General features: G+C 48.2%; 1 protein-coding gene across 2 annotated transcripts in view; it reads right to left on the reverse strand.

The window, feature by feature from the left end:
- The window catches only part of TMEM131 (transmembrane protein 131), an 892,454-nt gene that overhangs the window by 128,422 nt on the left and 739,427 nt on the right, over positions 1-24,605 (reverse strand). For both annotated transcript variants that reach the window (XM_069204268.1, XM_069204267.1), the window contains exon 36: positions 11,226-11,382. In XM_069204268.1, the coding sequence (XP_069060369.1) occupies positions 11,226-11,382 (157 nt within the window). The remainder of the gene's footprint in view (positions 1-11,225; positions 11,383-24,605) is intronic.

A 24,605-nucleotide genomic window follows, 5' to 3' on the forward strand; every position in this document is an offset into this window, starting at 1 on the left:
TAACTTTCACTTTGAAAACCGCAACAGCCCAAACACCACATCCCTCTTGGACAACCTCACCAACCTCAGACTCAAGCAACTGGTCAACCTTCCCCACTCACTCAGCAGGACACACCCTTGACAACCCCCCCAGACCCCCCTCTTCTCAGCAGGAAACATCATCTCCCTATCTCACACCTCCGAACAACTCTGGACCGACAACCACTGCGTCCACTTCACATTCACTAAGTTCACCATACGCCACCACGCCCCCCCTTGCAGGAACTGGAGCAAAGTCACTGAAGTTTAGCCCTCCGACACACTCAGCAACCTCCTTCCATCAGAGACCACGGATCCAAACGACTCTGCTAGCAACCTCCACCACTGGATGGCTGAATGCGCAAACACTGTAGCCTCACCAAGAAAACACACAGGTATCCAAGCACCACAAGAAACCCAGCTGGTTCACAATACAAAGATGCAGTCACTGCGCACCCCCAACGCATCAGAGCCTCCAGAAAGGTCACCACCCGGGAATGCATCCGTACCAACGCGCACAACAGCAAGGAGCTTTTTAACATAGTCAAGGAATTCACAAACCCCGCCATGGACACCACAGACATCCCCTCCTCAATACCTCTGTGCCATCCTCTTCACCTTTCTCCTCCATAAAATCCAGGACATGTACGAAGGGTTTGAAAGCCAAATCCCACATTCACCGCTTACCAGTACCAACACTGTCCCCACCCCCCAACCGACGCTCAACCAATGAACCCCCATCTTCACGGAAGACACCCGAAAGCTCATGAACTATCAACTCGGGGGCAATATCTACATGGCTCCGCTAGCAAAAAAAACATAAGACAGCACAACCTCAACATAGTCTCCTATGCTGACAACACAGCTAATTCTCTACCTCACCAACGAACCATCAACAGCCAAGAGCAACTTCCACAACGAAATGACAGCAGTCGACTACTGGAAGAAAAACAGCTGCCTCAAGCTCAACTCGGACAAGACAGAGATTCTCATCCTGGACTCCTGCTGGACAGCTGCCCTTGGAAAAAAAAAAAAAAAATACCCACCGACCATGAACGCAACTTGGGCATGATCATGGACTCCCCGCTGTCCATGACCAACAAGTCAAAGCCGTCTCATCGTCATGCTTTCACATTCTCCGCCTCCTCCAGAAGATCTTGAAGTGGCTCCCTACTGAGGCAATGTGGACGGTCACCCATGCACTTGTCAGCAGCAAACTTGACTAGGGTAATTCGCTCTACGCCGGAATCACGGAGAAGCTCCAAGCAAGACTCCAGAGAATTCAGAACGCAGCTGCCAGACTCATCCTAGACCTTTCAGCCCACCTTAGAGATCTGTACTGGCTCCCCATCAACAAACACATCACCATCAAGCTCCACACACACCTACAAAGCCCTGCAAAATATCAGACTGGCCTACTCAATCACCGCCTATCTTTCTACACCTCTGCCAGACAAACTCCGATCTTCTCAACTTACCCTCGTCGCCACCCCTAGAATGAGGAAGAGCACAGTGGGAGGCAGATCCTTCTCCTACCTCGTAGTGCAGACCCGGGACACACTACCTACCCACCTCAGGCAGGGCCCCTCGCTGAATCAGTTTAAGAAGGACCTCAACACCTGGCTCTTCGACTGAAGGACATCCTCAGAACAGCGCCTTGAGATCCCAATAGTGATAAGCAGCCCTATACAAATCACTGATTGACTGAGTTGATGAGCCAAGACTTTCTAGCCCACATCATCTCCCTGGCTTAGCCTTGGACTGCTTCGCCTCATTACCCTGAGATTCAAATGCTAGAAGGGGTACTTGTCCCAGTTTGATGAACCAAGGTGCAGAAGCTTCTGTACCTCAACGGAGAAAGACGCCCATTGACACAGTTGGGGGCCCAGTAACCACCAACTGCCCTGGGACATCCTAAACCAGTTTTCTCAAATACAATGTGAAGGGTTTTGCATTGGGATTTTGCTGATAAACACAAAGAGAGGATTATAAAGTGGGAACTCCTTGCAAAACACCATATGAAAGCGTCTTACAGTGTGAATTAGCTGACATATACAAAAGGAAGGGCTTTTACATTCTGAACTCTGACAAGCAAATCAGGGAGTGGCTGCAGGTGGTGAAGAACAAGTTACTTACCTATGTTAATGCATTATCTGGAAGAGACTATCTAGCTGCAGATTTTTCACCTTTGAATTTCTCCAGGCGTCAGACTAGGTCTGGAAACGTTTGCTCAAGCAATTCCCCTGTGTGCTTCGTCGGTTGGATCCATTCTGCTCCACCTGGTGTCGCTGGCGCCGGAAGTGATGTATTGTCACCTATAAAGGTGCCACCCAGACGTGCAAGTGTCAGTTACTTTAATCACAACTTCCACGCCAGGAGCGCAAAGTTATGACAAGAACTCGCACATGTGTGTGTCCAAACTAGGGCCCTGAAAAGACATCCCACTGACACTAGCAAATAAGTCCGCAGAACGGGGAGGCATGGGTGTAAGAAATCTGTAGCTAGAGTTTCTATGAGATAATGCGTTACCAAAGGTAAGTAACTTGTTCATTTGATAGAGATTTCTAACTGCAGATTCCTTACCTTTGAATAGTTACACAAGCCATATCCTCCTGGCAGTGGGCTGTAGACAAATGCTTTCAGACTAGAAAGTCCTGCAGAACCGAACAGGTGAAACAGGTGAAAGAAGCATGTCCCTGAGGACCTGACTATCCAGGCAGTAGTGTTTGGCAAATGTGTGCAGGGACGCCCACATTGCTGCCTGACAGATGTCCAGAACTGGGACTCCACGAGCTATAGTCACAGCTTTTTCCCTGGTGGAATGGACTTGAAAGCCCTCAGGAAGCTGCTTCTTTGCCAGGGAGTAGCAGTCCTTTATACAGAGAATGACCAAGCAGGAAATGGTTCATTTCTGTACTGCCTGACCATTTTCTGCTCCCACATACCCCACAAAGAGTTGGTTGTCCACCCGGAACTCTTTTGTGCAATCAAGGTAGAACAACAATGCTCTTTTTGGGTTCAGTTGGTGGATGAGCTCCCCTTCCTTAGAGGGATGTAGGGGAGTAAAGAAGGTGGGCTGGTGACAGTTTGTCCAAAATGAAATGGGGTCACCAACCTCTGAAGGAATGAGGTAGGGGTGCAAAGCACTAGCTTGACAGGAAATAATGTGAGATATGGAGCCCTGGATGACAAGGTCTGGATTTCACTCATACACTGGCCAGATGTTATGGCCACGAGAATAGCTGTTTTGATGGTGAGCAGCCCGAAGGGACAATTGTGCAGTGGCTCGAAAGAAGCACACAGGAGTTATGTGAGAACTAGATTAAGATCCCACTGAGACATGATAAAGGGCATAGGGGGCAAAGAAGGTTGGTCAGGCAGCCACAGAAAAATAGATAAAGCAGACAGATAGCCCTTAAGAGTGTCCAGAGCAGAGTCCTGCTGGGCAAGAGAAAGAATGAAAAGAAGAATATCAGAGAGAGAAGCTGAAAGAGGATTTAACAACTTATCTGTACAATACTTTACAAATCTTTTCCAACAGCAGGCGTATACCGTTTTTGTGGAGGAATGCCTGGATGCTAAGATAACATTACAGAGTTTGGTGGGACGTTTGAAAGCGGTCAACTGTAGCCGCTCAATTTCCATGCATGAAGGCGTAGAATTGACAGGTTTGAGTGTAGAACCCTCCCCTGCTGCTGTGATAGAAGATCCTCCCAAAGGGGCAGCCTGATTGGAGGATCGATGCTTATTCTCAGAAGCTCGGGATACTAGACTTTCAGTGGCCAGTAGAGAGCCTCAAGGATTACATGGCCCAGTCATTCTTGATCTTCTTGAAAACACTGGACAGGAGTGGTATGGGCAGTAAAGTGTACAAGAGGCCTGAGCTCCACTTGCAACAAAAAGCGTTGACAAGTGATTGCCACCTTGGAAACTCCAGCACACAATACTGCTGACTTTACATGTTCTCTACGGAGGCAAATTGATCTTACCAAGGCTCTTCCCCACTGCTAAAAGAGAGCTTGTACCACCTCCGAATGGACACCCCCCTTTGTGATTTGCTAGGCATCAACGGCTGAGTTTGTCCGCCCTGGTGTTTAGAGAACCTGCCAGGTGTTGACCCACCAGGGTTAAGCCCTGCTGTTCCAGCCATCTCTGCTTGTTGCAGTACCACACGTCGGTGTTGTTGTTCATTAACACCTGCACTAACTTCCCCTTGACAGAGGGAAGAAATGCCTTCAATGCTAGTCTGATCGCCTAGAGCTCCAACATGTTGATGTGGAGTCTGCATTCCACTGAAGACCAGAGTCCTCTGATTTCCACCTCTCACAGTTGGTCTTCCCAACCCAGAACTGACACATCTGCCACTACTTTGAGGTCTGGTTGAGGAAGGGTGAGGGGACTGCCTCTGACCCAATCGCAGTTCAAAATTCACCACTGCAGGTCTTTCACAGTTCACTCCGAGATCTGCACCATGTCGGAGAGATTTCCCTGATGTTGTGCCCACTGGCACTTCAGGTCTCACTGCAGAGCATGCATATGCCATCTGGCATGATTCACCAGCAGGATGCAGGAGGCCATGAGGTCTAGCAGCCTCAGAGTCAGTCTCACCGAAACCCAGGATACAGGCCAAAACATCGGTATCATCGCCTGAATATCCTGGACTGTGTGCTCAGGAGGAGAAGTCCAAAACTGCAGTGTGTCCAGAACGGCTCCGATTAAAGCAAACATCTGGGAGGGAGTCAGGTGTGACTTTGGCACATTGACAGTGAACCCCAGTGAATGCAGCAGGTCCGCCGTAGTCTGGAGGTGGGAGACCACTGCCTGGGGCGAACTTGCCTTCAACAGCCAGTTGAGGAGTTAGGGGGAAGACAAACCCTAGACAAACCCCTAACTTGCAAAGATTAGCTACGACCACCACCATCACCTTGGTGAACACCAGAGGGGCACTGGTAAGGCCAAATGGCAGCATGGTGAACTGAAAGCATTTGTGGCCTGTAGGCCGTCAGGGTGGGAATATGAAAACATGCATCCTGCAATTCCAGCGCTACCAACCAGTCTTCTAGGGCAGAAAAAACCTGAGCATCATGAACTTTTACTTCTTGAGGAATAGATTTACGGTACATAGGTGTAGAATAGGGTGAAGACCCGTGATCTTTTTGGGTATCAGAAAGCAGCAGAATAACAACCACTGCCTACTTCCGATATCGGGACCCTTTCTGTGGCTCCCATGGCCAAAGGAGCTGAAACTTCCTCTTGGAGTACAGAAAAATGATCCTCCACCAGTTGTTTGAATGTTGGTTGTATTCGGGGAGGTAAGGTTTGGAAAGGCAGTGCATAGCCCTTCCTGATGATCTGCAGTACCCACATATTCAATGTTATGGACTGCCAGTGGAGATTATGGTGTATTATCCCTCCAACTGGGCAAACATGGTCCTGCAGAACCAAACTAGGAGGTCTTTGAGGCTGCACCTACCAGGGGCTGGGTGCCGGACGACTTCTGGCCTCCAGACCCTCTTGGTCTGAATGCACTGCACCCACGTCCTCGCGCAGCCTGGGGTGGTTTGCGTATGACGGTGGCTGGTATAAGGATGGTGCAGTGCCACACCCCTTATGTAGCCGTGAAAGGCAGACAGTGCATTAGGGGTCGCCAAGAGGCCCCAAGGACTTGGCTGCAGCCCGAGAGTCCTTAAAGTGCTCCGGTGCTGGGTTGCCTTCTCGCCAAACCAGAAAGTCCAACTGAAGGGCATGTCTATCAGGTTTGCCTGGACATCCCTGAAAAGCCAGATTTTCTCAGCCAGGAGTGGTGCCATAAGGCCACTGTTGATGCAACCACTCTTCCTAGTGAGTCAGTCGTATGTAAGCCTCACCGAAGTAACTTCACAGAATTTTTTTACTGCTTGGGAAAGTATGGCTAGGGCCTCCTCCGGGACCTGAGGCAGGACTTGCACGACCGTATCCCAAATGGTGTGTGAGAAGCAGGCCCATAAGCACGGGGTGTTCACTGACCTTAGTGCCAGGTTGGTGGAAGAAAACTGCTTCTTCCCAAGATGGCCCAGCATCTTGGATTTCCTGACCTGGGGAGAGGACGGGAATGTGCCATGGGAAGTTAAGTTTTGGACTACCAAGCTCTCAAGGGTGGGGTGTGGGCTGAGTAAGCTAGGGTGGTGCAGGGAGATGGCAGCAGGTGATGATCCTATTTACAGGAGTCCCTCCGCTGTGACGGAGACCGCGTGGTTTGAACCCTGCCTTCGCCGATGACATCCATGACACATTTGAAGAAAAAAATCTTGTCAAAAAGCAACAGAGGAGTTAGTGGTAGAAAAGCTCCTCTTTTGACATGGTCATTCCCTCCTCCCTACTGTTTGCCTGGTTTCTGGTGCAATTTCTAACAAAGGTGCGCCAGGTCCTTGCCAAACAGGTCCCCAGTGCCAGATCTCTTACCTCCAAAGCTGTCGTTTTTCCCAATTGGCAAACCTTTAGCTACCACTGTAAGTCCCTAGTAAATGGTACCCCCTGGCACCTAGGGCATGGGATACCAAAGCAACCCTCTTGAAGGCTGCAGCACGAACTGTGCCACCTTCAGGGACCATATCACTAATTGCTTGCAGTGCTGCTTTCGCAGACTGCATGTCTTGGTGCTGAACTAAAATGAAAATACAACATGGCACACAACCTGTGTGCCCTGTCCCCTTTAAACCACATGCAATATATGTCAACCACCCCTCTAGCAGTCCTTCCAGCCCTAAAGGACGGGAGCATTATATTACATGTGAGGGCATAACTGCATGAGCAGATATGACCCTGCTATGTTTGTTGATTCTCAGACATAGTAGGTGAAAAGGGAAGCTGTGCTGGACACTGGTCATTACGAGTGAAAAACTACCAACTCATAGCATGAACACGGACAGGTCCCTGGGCCCAAAGCTCTCAAGGGCTCAGAACAAAGGCCGATCTGGGCAGAGGCGCTAACACCTCGTCCAGGCAGGATGGACATTACAGGACAGGGAGCTTAAAAGGTCTTGCTGTCTTTGTAATACGACACAGTCCTCTCCAAATGGTAGAGAAGACCGACCTCCATTTCCTGAGCCCACGATTATCTACAGGACTGGCTGGAAAATTAGGCAGATTAAGAGGTGTGCCCACTTTATGCCAGACCCAGCCATAAGGTGGACGAGCTGAAGTGGCTACTACCTTTTAAATTCCCCCATCTTGTTTGGAAGGAATGTAGGTCACTAGGATTAGGGTTATGCCCACTTCTCAACGGAAGTGGTCATACAAAGTGTGTAGTCACCCTAAAGGCGAGTGGCCCACTGGCCACCACCTGCCACTTCCTGTAACGCCCCTAAATTCAGTATCTGAGAGGCAACCCTGAACCTCAGATTTCTGCCGATCTACGAAGAGCCAGACAATACAGAGTCACACCAGCAGAGAAGACCACAGATACCAACTGACTTGGCCCCAGCCCTACCAGCCTGTTTGCAGTGCCTTGAAGATCTTGCGCCAAAAGACGACCTGTCCTGCAGCCCAGTGACCTCCAAAGTTTTGGGAGGACTACCTGCCTTCGATACAGATCAACATCTTCTGAGAACAGCTGACCCGTTTTGAGGAAAGTAGCATCTTTCTGGCATAGCTCCCACCACTTTTTGCCTAGTGTCAGTATGTTTAGATTGTAGTTCACTGGGATCCTGCTAACCAGGACCCCAGTGTCAGTGCTCTCTCCCATAAATTTAGATGTATGGTAATTTTTACACCCCACAAGTGGCATACTGGTGCACCCATGTAAGTTCCTAGTATATGGTACTTAGGTACCAGGGGCACAGGTACACCAGGGGTCCCCTATGGGCTGCAGTATGAATGATCCCACTCATGGGGGCACATACAAACTGTGACTACAGGCCTGCCATTGCAGCCTTTGTGAAATGGTGCATGCACCTTTCACTCCAGATATAAGGTTTGCCTTATATCATGGACACTGCACTCTGACCCTGTAAGTCACCCCTAAGGTAGACCCTCCAGCCCAAGAGCAGGGTGCATGACTAAGTGAGAGGGCACCTCTGCATGAGCAGAGGTGCCCCTGCAAACCCCAGGCTCCATTTCCTGGGCTTTATAGGTGTGGAGGAGCCATCTGAAGGTATGTAGTGGACACTGGTCAACACAAGTTGTCCAACTACACAATGGCTTCACCGAACATAGGCATGACTGGTATCAGACATGTTGGAATCATGCAACTACACCCACTCCAGTGTTAGTTACATGATACCCTGTACTCTGGGAGCTCCCTTGGGAAACCCCCAAAGTCTGCTTGTACAGCCTTACAGTGTCTGCATCCCAGTGTGTTCTGCTGTAGACCCTAGACACTATTCTGCCTTCCTGCTGCTGAGCCTAACTTGGACAGGAGAAGGTTGAACAAAGGATTTCCTGTGAGCTAGAGGTGCTATCACCTCTTCTTTAAAGATATGTGCCTCTGGGCTGGGGTTGAGCTGCCTCTGGGCGCCACCAGACTGCTTTGAAGAGCACATTTGGTGCTCTCCTTGCAGAAATCGGTTTCACCAGTGCAGGATCTCCTGGTTACTGGTCTGGCGCGAAACCACACAAAGGACAGAGAGTGACCACTCCCCTGTCCAGCTCCTCCACTAGGGAGGTGCATAGAGCTCTGTCAGGCGGCCACTTGATTCTGTCATCTTGGAAATAAGATGAGCAGAGGCCCCTTGGAGCATATGACTGGATAGTCCAGCTGAGTGACGTCCCTTACCCCCTCTGGTAGGTGGGTCAATGCAGTAAGTGTCCAACCCCCTTCCTGGGGTGCATAAGTGCTCCCCTGAGGGTGGGACCCTTGATTCGCCTGTAAGGCTTCAGGAACCATCTGCAAGTCTCCTCTGCAAGACAATTCTGTAACCAGGACACCAGAACCGCTGCTGTTCTTTGCTGAATCCAAGAGCAAGACTCTAGCCAGTAGGAGGGCTCCCTAATGCAAATTTGTTTCAAAGTTCTGCAAAGACCTCTGCCACCCTGTGGTCGTGCATGCTCCAGAGTCACTGGGACTCTGCCTGCATTTAAAAAAGCAAGGAGGAATCTCCCTTGGAGTGAAGGAGTCACTACCCTGTAACTGCAGGCACCTCAACAACAACGACCAGCTTGTGGATCCTCCTGTGCCACGGACTCTTCAAGGCTCCAAAGGTGGTGGTCCTATGGCTCTTCAAAGCTCTGACCCATCTTCCTTGCAACTGGGAAGTTTGTGGTCCCACGCTGGAGCTACTTGGCTGGAACCCCAGTGCACAACATCTGTTTCTCGTTAACAAGGCTTGTTGGACCTTCAGTATGAAGACCTCCTAGCTCCAAAAAGCCCCTGGCCTCCAGCTCCAAAACCGACATCCTCTCTGTAACTCCTGCGACGTGGGCACCCATCTCTACTGTGCTGCTGAGGCCTCCCTGCACCTATAGCCAAAGGGTTCTCCTGGGGGCTCCAATGATTCCTGCCGGCTTCAACCACAGTTCTACAGAAAAGTATCTCAAAGAAGGGTGGGAATTGCCCCTTGCACCGCCTTGCACCGCTAGATTGTCTGGACTGTGTCCCCTCTTTCTTTAGGTCCTCTTCTTAAGGAATCCATGCCTGGGTTCCACCGACCTGTTCTAAGGGTCACGGCAGCAGCTGGACAACCGAGGTCCACACTGACCTCAACGTGAGGTTCCAACACTACTTCACCCCTATGCACCTGGGCTTCCTGGTGTAAGTACTCTGTCTCTGTGGGTATCCATGGATGGGGCACTCCTGAACTTCCCCTGCCCCAATGGGTTTCCTCAGGGTCCACTTGGAAGGGTACTAAAACTCAAAAACTCCGACCGCAACTTCTCCTTGTTATCCTATGGACACTGACTCTAGGTTACAACTCTGCACTCGGGCGCCTGGGGAAGCCCACCTACTTACCTTTTGTGTTATAGTGCTTCCCCAGTCCTAAGGGTCCTTGGGTGTTAGTTTGGTTTGGTAGTGATTTTCGCATTCCATTTTTTTAGTATATGGTTTGGCTCCCCTATAGAGGGCCCATGTTATTTTATGATTTTACTTACTTGTTCCTAAGTATATTTTTGTGTGTGTATATCTGTCGTTAGGAGCTAAACCAAAGTTAAGTTAGTGTTATAATATATAATACATTAAAAAAAAAAAAAAAAAATTAACACTGGTGTTGTTCTTTCCTGTGTGTACATCACTGACTGACTTGTGTGGCATGTACAACTACTTTACACCCTCCTGGATAATCCTTAGCTGCTCTCCACAGCTACCAGTACATGGAGCCTCACCTGTAGGTGTACACCATACACTTAGGGAAGGTCGAAACGCATTGGTGTCAGTTGGTGGAGTTTTCATGTGCTAAATAAAAGGAGATTACTGGAATCCTGCGAGTGAGGCATTCTTAACTCTAATGTTAAATTTGTATCAAGATATATAAATATATACACACATTTACACACACACACACAAACAGACAGTCACTCACTCACAAACAGATACACAGAGGGCCTTTAGGTCAGCAATTTCAGCCATCGGTCTGTGAGTGTCATTTACACTCTACTTCCATTGGAGACAGCAAACTACATTGGGCAATAGTTCAGTCCTTATCAGTCATTGACTCTTGCACTGTGAATGATTACATTTTCTGACCACATGTATACATCTACCTCAAAAAATGAACACACTTCAGTGTCAGGGCTGGGTGGCCAGTCTTTTAGTTTGGAAGTTTATCCTTTCATAGATCCTCTAATTTTTTTGCTTCTTCTTTTCTCATTGTGTTTCTTAAGAGTAGACAGCTGTCCAGGCAGTAACTGGCTGCTTGAATGAATGAGTGCAAAGATGAGTGACAGCAAATGTGTGATGAATTATTAAGTGCCAAAACCCACTGACTCAAACAGCACTTCCATTCAATAAGCCACACCTACTGGCATTGTCAATGCTCGTCTTAGGTTCATGATCTAAACCAAAATAAGTTAAAGTAATTTGCTTGGCCTTTTCAATTAGCAGAATGACCCACCAAAGGATTAGCACAAGGTGATCACAAATGAGGCAAGGATCCATGAATTACGTAATATTCAGGAAAAGGACAGAATAAATAGAAATAAACAGAAATAAAGAGAAAAATGTGCTGCATCGGTAGTAATATCTGGTAACTGGCACAAGGTGGTGAATTCAACTAAGTGGTTGCTTGTGTACTTACTTGAAGCTCAAAACACTGGTGAAGCTACCATGTGGCACAATGGCGGAGGATAATGGGGGAGGAGATGATGAGCTTAGTGGTGGTGAGGTCTGTCGCTGCTTCAAGAAATCATCAGCATTCATGGTCTGCACTGACAGTTGATACAGGCTATCAGCAGCTATACAAGAGACACAAGAAAATCCATCAAGAAACCTCAGAAATGAGTTCCCAATATTTAGAATAGAACTATACAATAAAAGGTTTTAAACATGCAAATAAATGTACATAAACCTGATTTACAGTATGGACTGCACTGAAAGGCAGAAGGCCAAAGTCTGCAGCCAAATGAGAGTTCCACTATCCTGTATTGCTACACTAATAAAAGTCACACATACACTAAAAAAAATAAAGGATCACAATGTTATGTTTTTACACTTTAGTGAAACACTGAAGCAATGGTTTAACAAAACCTTTTCAAAGTCTATCATCATATTGCACCCTTTTATTAGATCTCATTTGTAAGTCAGCGTGCGCACTGTCTGTTATGAGATGCATTGTTAGCTTACAGTGGGACTCAGAGTCCCGACACCCACGTGGCAGCCTGTCAGATCTCCAGGACAGGCACTCCGAGTAGTGGCAGCCTTAACAGTAATAGAATGTGCTTTTACACATTCGAGAGGCTGCTTTCCGGCCTACGAGTAGCAGAGCTTAACAAAGAAGACTATCCTCAAAAAAGTCCTTTTCTTCCCTGCCTGGCATTTTCTTGTCCCAGAGAATCACATAAAATGCATACTGTCCGCCCAATGACCTTTAGCACAATCAATGTAAAAGCTTAAAACTTTCTTGGTTTCCACCCAATTGAGACTCTCCTCCTCTTTTGAGCAGTGGGGAGGGGCAACAAAAATGCTGTAAGAGTGATGGATTATCCAGTGTTAAACTAAATGATAACTTTCGGTAAGAAGGCTGCCGAAGTCCTCAGCGCCATCCTGAGATTGTCCACTTGTGGCCTGCCTTGCCTTCCATCTTTCCAGTGTATCGACCCAAGAGCTGAACATTCAGCCTGAACTCACGTGGTCTGTCCACGAAGAAGATGAAAGCCCTAAGATCAAGGCAAGTAAGTCTTTTCTCCTTTTTAGTTGGATTTGGAAAAGGATAGGAAGTGGAAACAGTAATATATTGAGCGAAGTGGAAGGTAGAAATCACTTTTGGCAGGAAGGAAGGAAGCCCTAGTTCTCAACACCAGTTTGTCAGGGAAGAAAGAGTTGAAGCGATGTTTTACACTCAAAGCCTGAAATTCATTTACCTGTTTAGCTGACATAACCATGATTAAGAAGATAGTCTTAAATGTTAACAATCCTAAAAGACAAATATGTAAAGGATCAAACAATGAACACATTAGGCAGGTAAGAACCAAAATGAGATCCCTTTTGTGGCATAATGAAGAGTGTAGGAGGATACTTGTTTGTGAGGCCTATAAAGAATCTTTGAACAATAGGAATTTTACAGGGTGAAGGATGATCAGGAAGGAATATAAAAGCAGAAAAGGCTGACAAGTAATCTTCAACAGTAGCAACTGTGCAACCTTACTGTGCTAGTGAAAAAGAAAACAGAGAATGTTCATATAGGTGAGCCTGAAGAGGATCTATGGAGCTGTCAGGACAATATTTTAACATATTTGGCCTATCTGGCAGAATAAAAAAAACATAAAATTATGTAAATCTTTTAAGAAGGTAATGAAAAGGCACTCAGATTGTGCCACTCAACATCCAATATTGTAAGTGGAGACTCTGGAGGCCGGGGTGTAGAACCTGCCTTGTGATTGTGAGAGGTTGCGCCAAAAGACGACCTGTCCTGCAGCCCAGTGACCTCCAAAGTTTTGGGAGGACTACCTGCCTTCGATACAGATCAACATCTTCTGAGAACAGCTGACCCGTTTTGAGGAAAGTAGCATCTTTCTGGCATAGCTCCCACCACTTTTTGCCTAGTGTCAGTATGTTTAGATTGTAGTTCACTGGGATCCTGCTAACCAGGACCCCAGTGTCAGTGCTCTCTCCCATAAATTTAGATGTATGGTAATTTTTACACCCCACAAGTGGCATACTGGTGCACCCATGTAAGTTTCTAGTATATGGTACTTAGGTACCAGGGGCACAGGTACACCAGGGGTCCCCTATGGGCTGCAGTATGAATGATCCCACTCATGGGGGCACATACAAACTGTGACTACAGGCCTGCCATTGCAGCCTTTGTGAAATGGTGCATGCACCTTTCACTCCAGATATAAGGTTTGCCTTATATCATGGACACTGCACTCTGACCCTGTAAGTCACCCCTAAGGTAGACCCTTCAGCCCAAGAGCAGGGTGCATGACTAAGTGAGAGGGCACCTCTGCATGAGCAGAGGTGCCCCTGCAAACCCCAGGCTCCATTTCCTGGGCTTTATAGGTGTGGAGGAGCCATCTGAAGGTATGTAGTGGACACTGGTCAACACAAGTTGTCCAACTACACAATGGCTTCACCGAACATAGGCATGACTGGTATCAGACATGTTGGAATCATGCAACTACACCCACTCCAGTGTTAGTTACATGATACCCTGTACTCTGGGAGCTCCCTTGGGAAACCCCCAAAGTCTGCTTGTACAGCCTTACAGTGTCTGCATCCCAGTGTGTTCTGCTGTAGACCCTAGACACTATTCTGCCTTCCTGCTGCTGAGCCTAACTTGGACAGGAGAAGGTTGAACAAAGGATTTCCTGTGAGCTAGAGGTGCTATCACCTCTTCTTTAAAGATATGTGCCTCTGGGCTGGGGTTGAGCTGCCTCTGGGCGCCACCAGACTGCTTTGAAGAGCACATTTGGTGCTCTGGCAGAATAAAAAAAACATAAAATTATGTAAATCTTTTAAGAAGGTAATGAAAAGGCACTCAGATTGTGCCACTCAACATCCAATATTGTAAGTGGAGACTCTGGAGGCCGGGGTGTAGAACCTGCCTTGTGATTGTGAGAGGTTGCCTACCTTGTGAGAAAGACCGAGGGGAGGGCACGGGGAGAAGTGAATGAGGTCTGCCTACCACACCCTGTGTTGCCAGTCTAGTAGTCGCAGCTTTAGCTCTGGCAGAATGAGCCAGCAAACCTTAAGGTGGTTGCTTCTTAGCCAGTGTTTAGCATATTTAATGCAGAGTGCAACCCATCTGGAGATGGTTCTCTTCTGCACTGCCAGACCTAACTTCACACCCACCTAACTAATAAACAGTAGATCATTTACCCGAAATTCTTTGGTGCGATCAAGGTAGAATGCCAATGCTCTTTTTGGGTCAAGGCTGTGGAGTCTCTCCTCTTCTATAGAAGAATGCTGAGGTATGTTAAAAGCAGCAAAGTGATAGGTGGCCTACATGAAAGGGCATAACCACTTTCGGCAGAAAGGAGGCCCTAGTGTGAAGCACCACTTTGTCAGGAGGGATGGAAAGGTAAGGCGGTTTAGATGACAGTGACTGCTACTCACTCACCCCACGGGCAGATGTAATGGCCAAATGTCAAAACTAAATTCTAACCCTATTGGGGCATAATGAATGGAGATGGAGGAAACATGAGTAAGGCCTTTAAGGAACCTGTTGACAATAGGAGACTTAAACAAGGAAGGCAAATCAGGCAACTGTAAAAAAGCAGAAATGGCAGACAAATAACCTTTGACAGTGCCCATAGCAGAGCCCTGCTGGGCCAAAAAAAGGAAAAACAATAGGACCTCGGAGAGAGGGGCAGAAAGGGGGTCAACAGACTTTCCTGTGCCCCATGCCACAAATTTCTTCCAACAACAGGCATATACCGTTTCGGTGGAGGGAGGCCAAGATTACTTTACAGACTTCAGAAGGAAGGTCAAAAGCTATTAGCTGCTGCAGCACAAACTCCATGCAAGAAGGCAGAGAGTGGACAGGTTTGGGTGGGGTAGCTTCCCCTGCTACTGCGAAAGAAGATCCTCTTGAAGGGGGCAGTCTGATCAGACGATTGATGGCCAAGCTCAGTAGCTCGGGATACCAGGCTCTTCGTGCCAAGTCTGGAGCCACAAGGATTACTTGTGCCTGGTCATTCTTGATCTTCTTGAGAACTCTGGGCAGAAGTGGTATGGGCAGAGAGACGTACAGGAGGTCTGAGTTCCACTCGAGACAGCATCACCGAGCGATTGCCTCCTTGGGAACTCCAATGAGCAATACTGTTGACATTGTGCATTCTCTGCAGAGGTGAAGAGATCTAACCAAGGCTCTCCCCACTGCTGAAAGAGACCTTGCACCACCTTCAAAAGCAGACGCCATTCATAATCGACTAAGCATTGTTGGGTGAGTTAATCCGCTCTGGCATTCAGAAAGCCTACCAGATGTTGAACCACCAGGGAAATGCCCGGTTGTTTCAGCCACGTCCAGAGATGCAGAGCCTTTTGACACAGGGTCCACGACCCAGCCCTGCTTGCTTGCTTGCCAGGGGGGTGCCAATTGTGGGAGCAATGGTTCAGTTTTTGGGAAAGAACACTGGTGCTGGGGCCTGGGTATCAGGATCCCAGTGCACTCTCAGTCAAGTCAGCATTAATATCAGGCTAAAAATGGGGGGTAACCATGCCAAAAGGGGTTCTTGCCTTCACTCACCGACTATGGTATGCAGATCTGTCCTTCCTCAGAGGAAGATGCCAAACCCCCCCCGCCTCGGGGCCCATCTGGACAGGTGGGAAAATTAACTATGCAGTAGGTGTCACACTTCCAGACTTGGAACAACCCTGGGGTGCCAGCCTGAAGTGGACATCACTCCACCATCTCCGCCATCTTGTCTGTGGTGGAATTTGTGAACTCTGGTTAGGGTGATGCCCACTCACCAAAGGAATTGGTCCTCTAGGGAGTATTGTGCCCCCAAGGGTAAGTAGCCTATTGGCTACTACCCTGGACTCCCCTTAACGTCCCCTAAATTGAGTATTTAGGGGACCCCCTGATACCAGATCCCCAGATCTTCGCTGGACCCAAAAGAAGGAGTGAGAAGAAGACTGCTGGACCTGAGGAGTACAACTGACTTGGTGCCAACCCTGCCAGCCTGCCTGCTGCAACCAACCCTCGAGGAGAAACTGACCTGGCGCTGCAGCCTCCAAGACAAGGGTAGATCTGCCAGTGTTTCACCAATCGCCAGGAGGAACTCCCATGGAGTAGAGGAAATGCTCTCCTGCATCCGCAGGCACCCAAGAAAAAACTGATAGGACCGGGGATGCCAAAAACCTGCACAGATATCACCACTGCACCCAAGCCACCTAGCCTGTGTTGAAGTAGGCCAATGGTATCAGCGTGGTCTCCAGGCCCTCCAGAAGAGAAGCCCACCCTGTGCTCGCCCACTGTGGACCTCACAATGGCATCTTCAGACTGTTTCTGGAAACCCCACACAACCGTGAGTACCCAGGAAGCACAATCAGATGCTCTAGGACACCTCTGCACCCGTCCGCCCCAGACCCACAAGAGGAGTCCCAAGGGTATCCCCCACGTGTCTCAACCTTATGAGCCCTGAGCCCACCTGTTGGTTGGGTAAGACTGGACACCCAGTCCACGCCTGCAGAGTGTTTCTGCAGGCCACCCTGTAACCGTGAGGAACTCCAGTGCTGGACCCAGTGCTAGAAGGCACCCCTGCACACACGCCCTACAGCCCAAGAAAGAGTGGACTGGCGATGTCCCCTAGTTCCTGGGGACCTCAAATGTCTAGTACCCTTATGGGTTCCCCTGGACTCTCCCTCCAGTCCATCCCTACAGCGACTACGTAACCAGACCGATCCTGGACACTTGAATGGGACACCGGACGCCATAACACACCTATGCACCCAGATGCAGCACAGCTCCCCGAGGTGACCTGTTTGTGTGGCCTTGGACTTTGCCCCAAAACCCCCGTAAGTCCAAGAGATTGGCCTAGTAAGTAGCTGTACTCTACCTGGATTGCCGTCTTTGTTTTCCTCCATAGGATAGCATTGTAGTTTCCTGAAAATGCATTGTGTTGTCTTGAAAACTATAAAAATTCATAACTCAAAAAGTACTCACCTGATTCCAATGATCTTGGCAACTAAATTTATATACAGATGTGTTTTAATAAACTGGTATTGGATTTCATTATCGAGTGTGTGTCTCACTTACTGCATGATTGTGTGCCTTACATGCTTAGCACAACCCTCTGATATGCCTAACTGCTTAACCACGCCACCCAAAAGAGAGCATTTGGCATGTCATTTGTGCCTCTGTGATACTTCTGGGGATTGCTTGGACTCTTTGCACAGTATACTTAATTTTGGTCCACTATATAAAGAGCCCGCTTCCTACAGGGACCCAAGGTCTAGGATAGGGCAGAGGCCTTTGTCCTTTTTGGGTACCAGAAAGTAGCAGGAACAGCAACCACGACCTACTTCTGGCACAGGAAGAAGACATCCTCGATGCACCAGGAGTAGATATACTCAAAAAAAGCTTCATAAAAAGTCGAAAAAAGACTGAGAGGTAGCTATTTCTTCAGATCAGCGCTAACAGGCGGGGAAAGAAAAGAACTGAAGTCAACGCACTGGGGGGGCACCTATATAGGACCCGTGACATATTATCCGGCGCCAACGACGGACGTCAACCCAATGGGCATCACCTAACGGCACAGAGGGGTACTGCTCAATAAAAATCTCTGGATCTAGACTGACGCCTGGGGAAACTTTAAGGTAAGGAATCTGCAACTGGATGTCTATCAGATAAACTTTTCAACCATGTTTTGCCATAAAACCATTTAATTGTGCCACTATCAGAGCCCTATAAATTTTAGGCATTTAGAAGGACTAGGATTTTGATCTTCACCTCTAGTGTTTTTTTTTTTCCAATTGATGGGCATCATCATTTAAGAAGGTTATTTTGTAGGCAAGTAAGATCTTTCTGACATAGTTGTTATTGTTCGCTGCTCTATATTTAGTTTAAAAAAAAACACTGTGATTTTATACAATATAACAAGTGTAGGAAACATTGCAAACATGTAGAAGCTACAAGTTGGAGTATAACAGCAACATCACCATCAGTCCAAATCTTGAAAAATGCTTACAACAATTCGGTAACTGGCAAACATGAATAAGGGGAAAAAAGAGCATGGGGCGGTGAACGCAGTGAGTGGGTACATCATGGAGGACACACAAGACAGAAAGGAAGAAGTTAAGAAAAGCTGGGGGCGTTGGTCGCCTAGCTTCCCAGGAGAACTGTCTGTGTAGGGCCATACAGAAGGGACGGGTTGGAGGTGTCAGTGTGTGGATGAGATGAACCAGTCTCTCCCGAACCCTCCGTCCACTGGAGAGTCAAGAGAAAGTTTTGAAACGGTTGCCATATACCTTTAGGTTGGGAGGATGACGGCTGCAGCGCCACATACATTTCAAAAGTGGTGTCACAATAAGACTTATCTCGTACCCAGGCGGACGTAGTAGGGATTGTACTGCTACCCCAGTGGAGTGCAATCTATCGCTTTGCAAGGAGTAAAGCCAAGGCAACAAAGCATCGTATATGCAAGGGCAGTGGCTTAACATAGCCCAACAATGCCAGAAGTGGGCTTGGGGTGAGTAGGTGTCCTGTCATGTGTGTCAGAGTGGTATGAAAGGTGTCCTGTCGTGTGTCAGAGTGGTATGAAAGGAGTCCAAAAATTTGTAAATAGGGCAACAGGTCCAGGCTAAATGAGTGAAATTAGCAAGCTTGGTGGAGTATTTAGGACAGAAATGTGAGCGGGAGGGATCTAACCTGGCGGTACGTAAGTACGGTGCAGGTATTTGTAGTGCAATAGTTTATGCCAATAACTGTTGGAGATAAGTTTAGTCTAAGCACAGCAATAGTTCCACTGTTTATCGGACTCAAAATGTCCTACGTTGCGCTCCCACATGTATCTGGGTTTCTCTGTACCAACAGGCCTTAACTTGAGGGAGGTATTGTAGTGTTGAGATATCAGATGTGTGCTATCGGGAGTCAAAATAATTAAAAAAAGAGGAAAGAATTTGACTGGTTCATGTGGGTACGTAGGCAACTTAGCAAAGTAGGGTACTGTGTAAGCAGTGCAGGATAAACCTATTGAGGTACGTTGCATTGTGCACCTCAGGTAGCGTGTCAACTGTTTTCAGGGTGGCCTCACTAAAGAGGTCACCCACAGTGTATAGGCAGTTAATGTGCGCGGGGTTAACCGTTCCAAAATAAGTGGAAACCATTGGGTTCCCTGACAAGAGAAGGTCAGGGGGAGTTACAGAGTGTCGTGACCTAGGTAACGAAGCAGCTTGGACCACGCAACACATGTCGTGGGAAGCGTCTGGATTTCCACCAGGTTCCTAGGATGACAGTATGGCAACAGCTTGGAGAGGGAAAAGGGAAGAGCTTGCATGTGCTCGGGTTTGAGATATGGAAGCCGAGCGTCTGGATGGTACCTAAAAAGACAAAGTATGTCTGGGCTACCAAATAATAGAGACGTCAATCAGGCACTGCAAATCCTCCAAGTTCGTATGGAAGAGTTGGTATGTTCCATCGCATACAGGGGCGCCGGTCGGCCCATCTCGTGAGCAGGCCACGAAGAGTGTAAAAAAAAAAAAAAAACTATTGTATAGTGCAACAAGAATGTTGAGAAATAAATATAAAAAGCGTGGAAGGACCACCATTTTAATGATAGCTATTCTACCTGGGATGTAAGTTTGTCGATAGCTGGGCCATAGTTTGACCAGACCACCTTGGCACTAATTCTATGCAGATGGATGCCAAGATATTTTGGCAAATCTTCACACCAGTGTAATGGATATTCAAGGGAGCATGGAGCAGTTACATCAGTTAATGGAAACTGTTCTGATTTGCTCGAGTTTATAGACAGACCGGAAAAAAGCACCAAAGCGTTTCACCTCCCTAATCAGTTGAGGGAGGTTGATTGAGGGGTGACGGACGAACAGGAGAATATCATCCGCGTATAAGGAGGCTAACAGGGGGCCTTTGTGGAACCATAATCCTCAATACAAGTGGCACTCCTGGAAATAGCGCACTAGAGGGTCTATAGCTATGATAAATAGCAATTTGCCAAAGCGGGCATCGCTGACCAGAGACTCGCATAAAGGGGAAAGATTCTGAGACTGCACGTTTATTCGAAGCTGTGCAGTAGGGGCTGTGTAGAGCAGCATAATTAAGTCTCTGAACCCCATAGTGATTCCCAGCTTTGTTAAGATGGCATGGAGGAAGAGCTATTCAAGAGAACTGAATGCCTTTTCAGCATCCAAGAGCACTGCTATCGCCGGTAAGTCTGGAGAGATTTGACTGATCTCTGCAAAAATAGTGTGAAGGTTTATCGCTGTCAAGCGGTGAGGAACAAACCCAGTCTGCATGGAATGGGGAGATGATTTTGTCCATGAAAAGGGAAAGGCGCGAGGCGATAACCTTAGCTGATATCTTATTATTGTGATTTAACATCTTATAGTGGCCTATATGATTCGCAGAAATAAGATGACTTGCCAAGTTAGTAATAATAATTAAGGGTAGGGGGAAGGTTCCCTAACTGTAGAGATTCCAAATATACTTCAAGCAGATGTGGGATCAGGATATCCTTTTAGGTCTTATAAAAATCTCCTGTAAATCCATCCAGTCCTGGGGCCTTCGATCCACTCAAGGAATCTATGGCCTGGGATATCTCGTCACATGTAATAAGGGCGGCTAGAAATTGTTGTTGGCCTTTATCCTGCCACACCATGGCAACATCTGTCAGAGCAGCAGCTGGCGCATCTACTTGAGAGGTGCACAGAGCTCAGTAGCATGCCGTAAGTTCAGCAAAAATGGCAGCATTGGCCGTAATATCCGTGCCGTCTTCACGGAGTAAGACCATAATGTACAAGGCCAGATACTGGGGGCGTAAGACGCGAACAAGTGTTTGCCCAGGTCTCTCCCTCTCTCCATAGCCACAGGCTGTAGCATATTTACCAAAGTGGACAACCTCATGTGTAACTATCCTTGCAAAAGCTCCAATTGTGCAATCATGGATTAGCACCCTGCCTGTGAGCTGGTCTTGTTATCGATGTCAGTAAGCTGCCTCTCCACCCGGCTGGATCCGCTTGGATAGTAAGGAGCACGTCAGAGTGTTTGGCTATATAGATGCCTCTTATGTATGACTTGAAGGTCTCCCACGATGTGGAGTGGTGCTGGACGGAGCCAGCGTTCAATGTGATGTATTCAATAGTGGCCTCCCAAAACTCAGCGCAAAATACTTCATCCTGTAGAGCATTTACTGGGAAATGTCAGGTCCTAAACAACGGAGTGGTAGAAAGAATGTTAAGTCTGGCCGCAACCAAAGTGTGGTCCGATAAGGTGTGGGGAGATGAAAATTATCAGTTAGCCACAAGAGTACAGAGGGGGGAAGTACCAGTGGTCTATGCGCATCCAGGTGTTATGTGATGACGGATAAAAAGTCAATTCAGAGACGTGTGGGTGTCGGCACACCATGCATCCGAAAGTTGAAAAGTGCCCAAGATGTCCGTTAGCAGGCATAAAGAGCAGAGCGTGGTTTAGACAGTCCAGTGGAGCCTGTAGTGTACAACAAGGCATCACAGGTGATATTAAAGTCTCCACCAACAAGAATATGGTCAGCAACCATGCGATCCAATCGAGTCTTAAGAGTAGAAAAAATAAAAGTCTGGGGAATCAACATTTGGGGCATAGATGTTGGCTAGCAAAACCAGGACACCTTCCAGGTCAATCTGTATCAACAAATACCACCCTTTTGGATCAGAATCAGCAGTGCAGCAGTTGAAGGGGATACTCTTAGGGATCAATATATATACCCCTCAGGAATAAGAGCTATAACATGCAAAGTAGTGGTAAGGGCCCCCATTGTGCAGCACAGGAGTGATCAGGGCCAGGAGCTAGGTGAGGTTCTTGGAGAAACGCCAGCTTTATGCCATGTCTATTGAGATAAAATAGCACTTGCTTCCCTTTCTTAGGTTTGTTAAGGCCCCTAATATTCCAATTGACACACATATGTGTAGCCGCATGAGTATGAGTACTGTAGTATAGTTATGAAGAAGAATTTGGAATAGCCAGGTGAATTAAAGAGCCTTTCTGATAGCTTCAGTGGTAATATATAACAAACAACCCAGCCCAACTCCCCCAACCCACACCAGTGAATATAATCCCCAGTGAATCCCAAAAAGTAATAGAAAACCCAAACAAGTAACCATATTGACATACACCATGGGGTTGCAGCAACGCTCCCAAGATGGGGAAGGTGCCCATAGCTTGAGTGTTAAAGACAACATGCAAGAGCAGACCAAGTGTCAAATAGTCAACTAGAGTCCAAGAGTAGTATTATCTGCCAGGTCACAGAGCATGCATTGTAGCTGCTTTAGTGAGCGAGATTTAGATCGAAGGGCCTTCATCCGAAGCCCGGGCGTCGTGCGAGGGAGGAATCGATACTGGGGCCGAGTCCATGGAACTCCGCTGACCATGCTGAGACACCCCATGTTGACGCAGCTTGCAGAAGGATGTAGCCTCAGCAGGAGAGGTGAAGATGTGATATTTGCTGTCCAGTTCAATGACAGTCGCACTGGGTACAACATCGCATATTGAATGTTACTTTTCTGGAGTAGTGTCTTAATGGCCGCATATTTGTGACATGTGTCCTGGACCAGCTGTATAAAGTCTGGGAATATAGAAATAGATACTGCAAAGGTCCCTTTTCACGAGTCAGACATAAGGCAGTGTCCCGGTCACGAAATTCAGAAGCCTAGCGATTATGGTGTGTGGGGGGCCCCTGGGATGGGGCGCTTGCCCAGCTATCTATGCGCCCTCTCCACAACGAATATGCTAGTAAGGGCTTCCCTGCCAAACAGATCCACCAGGAGCTTCTCTACAAAACTGTCCAGACGGCTAGTGTTTGTCGACTCCGCCAAACCTTCAATGCGAAAGTTATTGTAGCATGCCCGCTTCTCCAAATCCTCATTTTTTGATGCCACCATTTTCAGGAGGTGCTCTACTATTTCAAGGCATTTTTGGGTGTCAGCATAGCCATCCTCCACCTCAGATATCAGACGCTTTGCCCCATCCATTCTGGTAGCCTAACGATCAATGTCTTCGTTCATGTGGTCAAGCCTCACAGTGAGGGTATCAAAGGGGGAGTCGACAGCATGGAATAATGCCAGGATAACAGTCATGATCGCCGCTGTGCCATCTGGAGGGGGGGGCAGAGGTAGCACCAGATTTGGAGCTCACAGATGTAGGCCCATCCATAGGGGCCCTCATAGGAGTTTTGCTGGTTTCAAATGTTAGTTGCTTCTGTCTGGGGTCGCCCGACCCATGTTGTAGCGCAGCAATAGGGACTTTGTGCCCCCGCAATGGCAAAGGGGTGTGGGGGTTTAGGTGTTGGGTGGGGACGTGGACGAAATTTACTGAAGCCAGGTCGCCTACACCAACCCCGATGCAGCGCAGCTCCTTGGCGAAAGGTAACAAATAATAGATGCCCTGAGGCTTGAAAGCAAAGGATTCTCAATGATGTGACACCTCAGTAGGTAAGTAGAGGTCTGGTGTAGAAGCAGCAAAATGGAGTTAGCCACAGAGAGGCAGGCAGCACAGACAGCTGCTGTGGAGCCAAAGAGGAAACTACCACGCCAGCAGGCCAAAAGGAAATGCGAGGCCCAGTGACTCACCGCCGCAGTCCAGGGTCCAAGCTACAGGATATTGCCCAGGGCTGGGCCGCTGATGGAGCCACCTTGCCGCCGATGGCAGGAGTGCAGCTTCCACCTAGACGGAGTCAAAAAGCCAGGCCCGGCCCAGGAATCCAAGGGTCCTGGCAGCAGCCCAGCCGGATCGACGCATGCCCGGCAGCCCAAGTGTAGGCCCCCTGAACACAGCCTCAGGCCCAGGGCCGGTGGGTGGAAACAAAATTAGCAGCGGGCCAAGCCTCCAGGCCCAGAGTCTGCAGGTAGCCCCAGGTTCAAAGGGCCGGCCCACTGCAACCAGGCCCAAAGCAGCCAGAAGGGTCAGGGGGTCCCCCACTCCCACAGGCTAATCATGCAGTCAGCAGCACCGCCGAAAGATCAGTTGTGCCAGGTTGCAACCTAGGCCTTAGTCCTCCCAAGACAGGCCGCCCCTGTCGCTGCGGGTCTCAGAGGGACGGGTCAGGCCGCAGCCGCGCTGTAGCAGGAATCTCACTTCCGGCATGTTGATGGCACATTTATTAAACCCCATGCAATGTAGGAGGGTGGCTTATGGCATTTGTGGATCAGTAGTGTCCACATGGAATCTGCATTGCAAAGTTAATGTGCTGATTTCCCACCGGAGCCTCACTACCGAGCGGCCATTTCGGTCAGCTATCAGGCCATGCCCCCTCCCCTAAATTAAATTAGTAAACAACTGTTACACCCCACAATTGGCATACTG

The sequence above is a fragment of the Pleurodeles waltl genome, chromosome 8 (assembly GCF_031143425.1).
Source record: "Pleurodeles waltl isolate 20211129_DDA chromosome 8, aPleWal1.hap1.20221129, whole genome shotgun sequence".
Lineage (NCBI taxonomy): Eukaryota > Metazoa > Chordata > Amphibia > Caudata > Salamandridae > Pleurodeles > Pleurodeles waltl.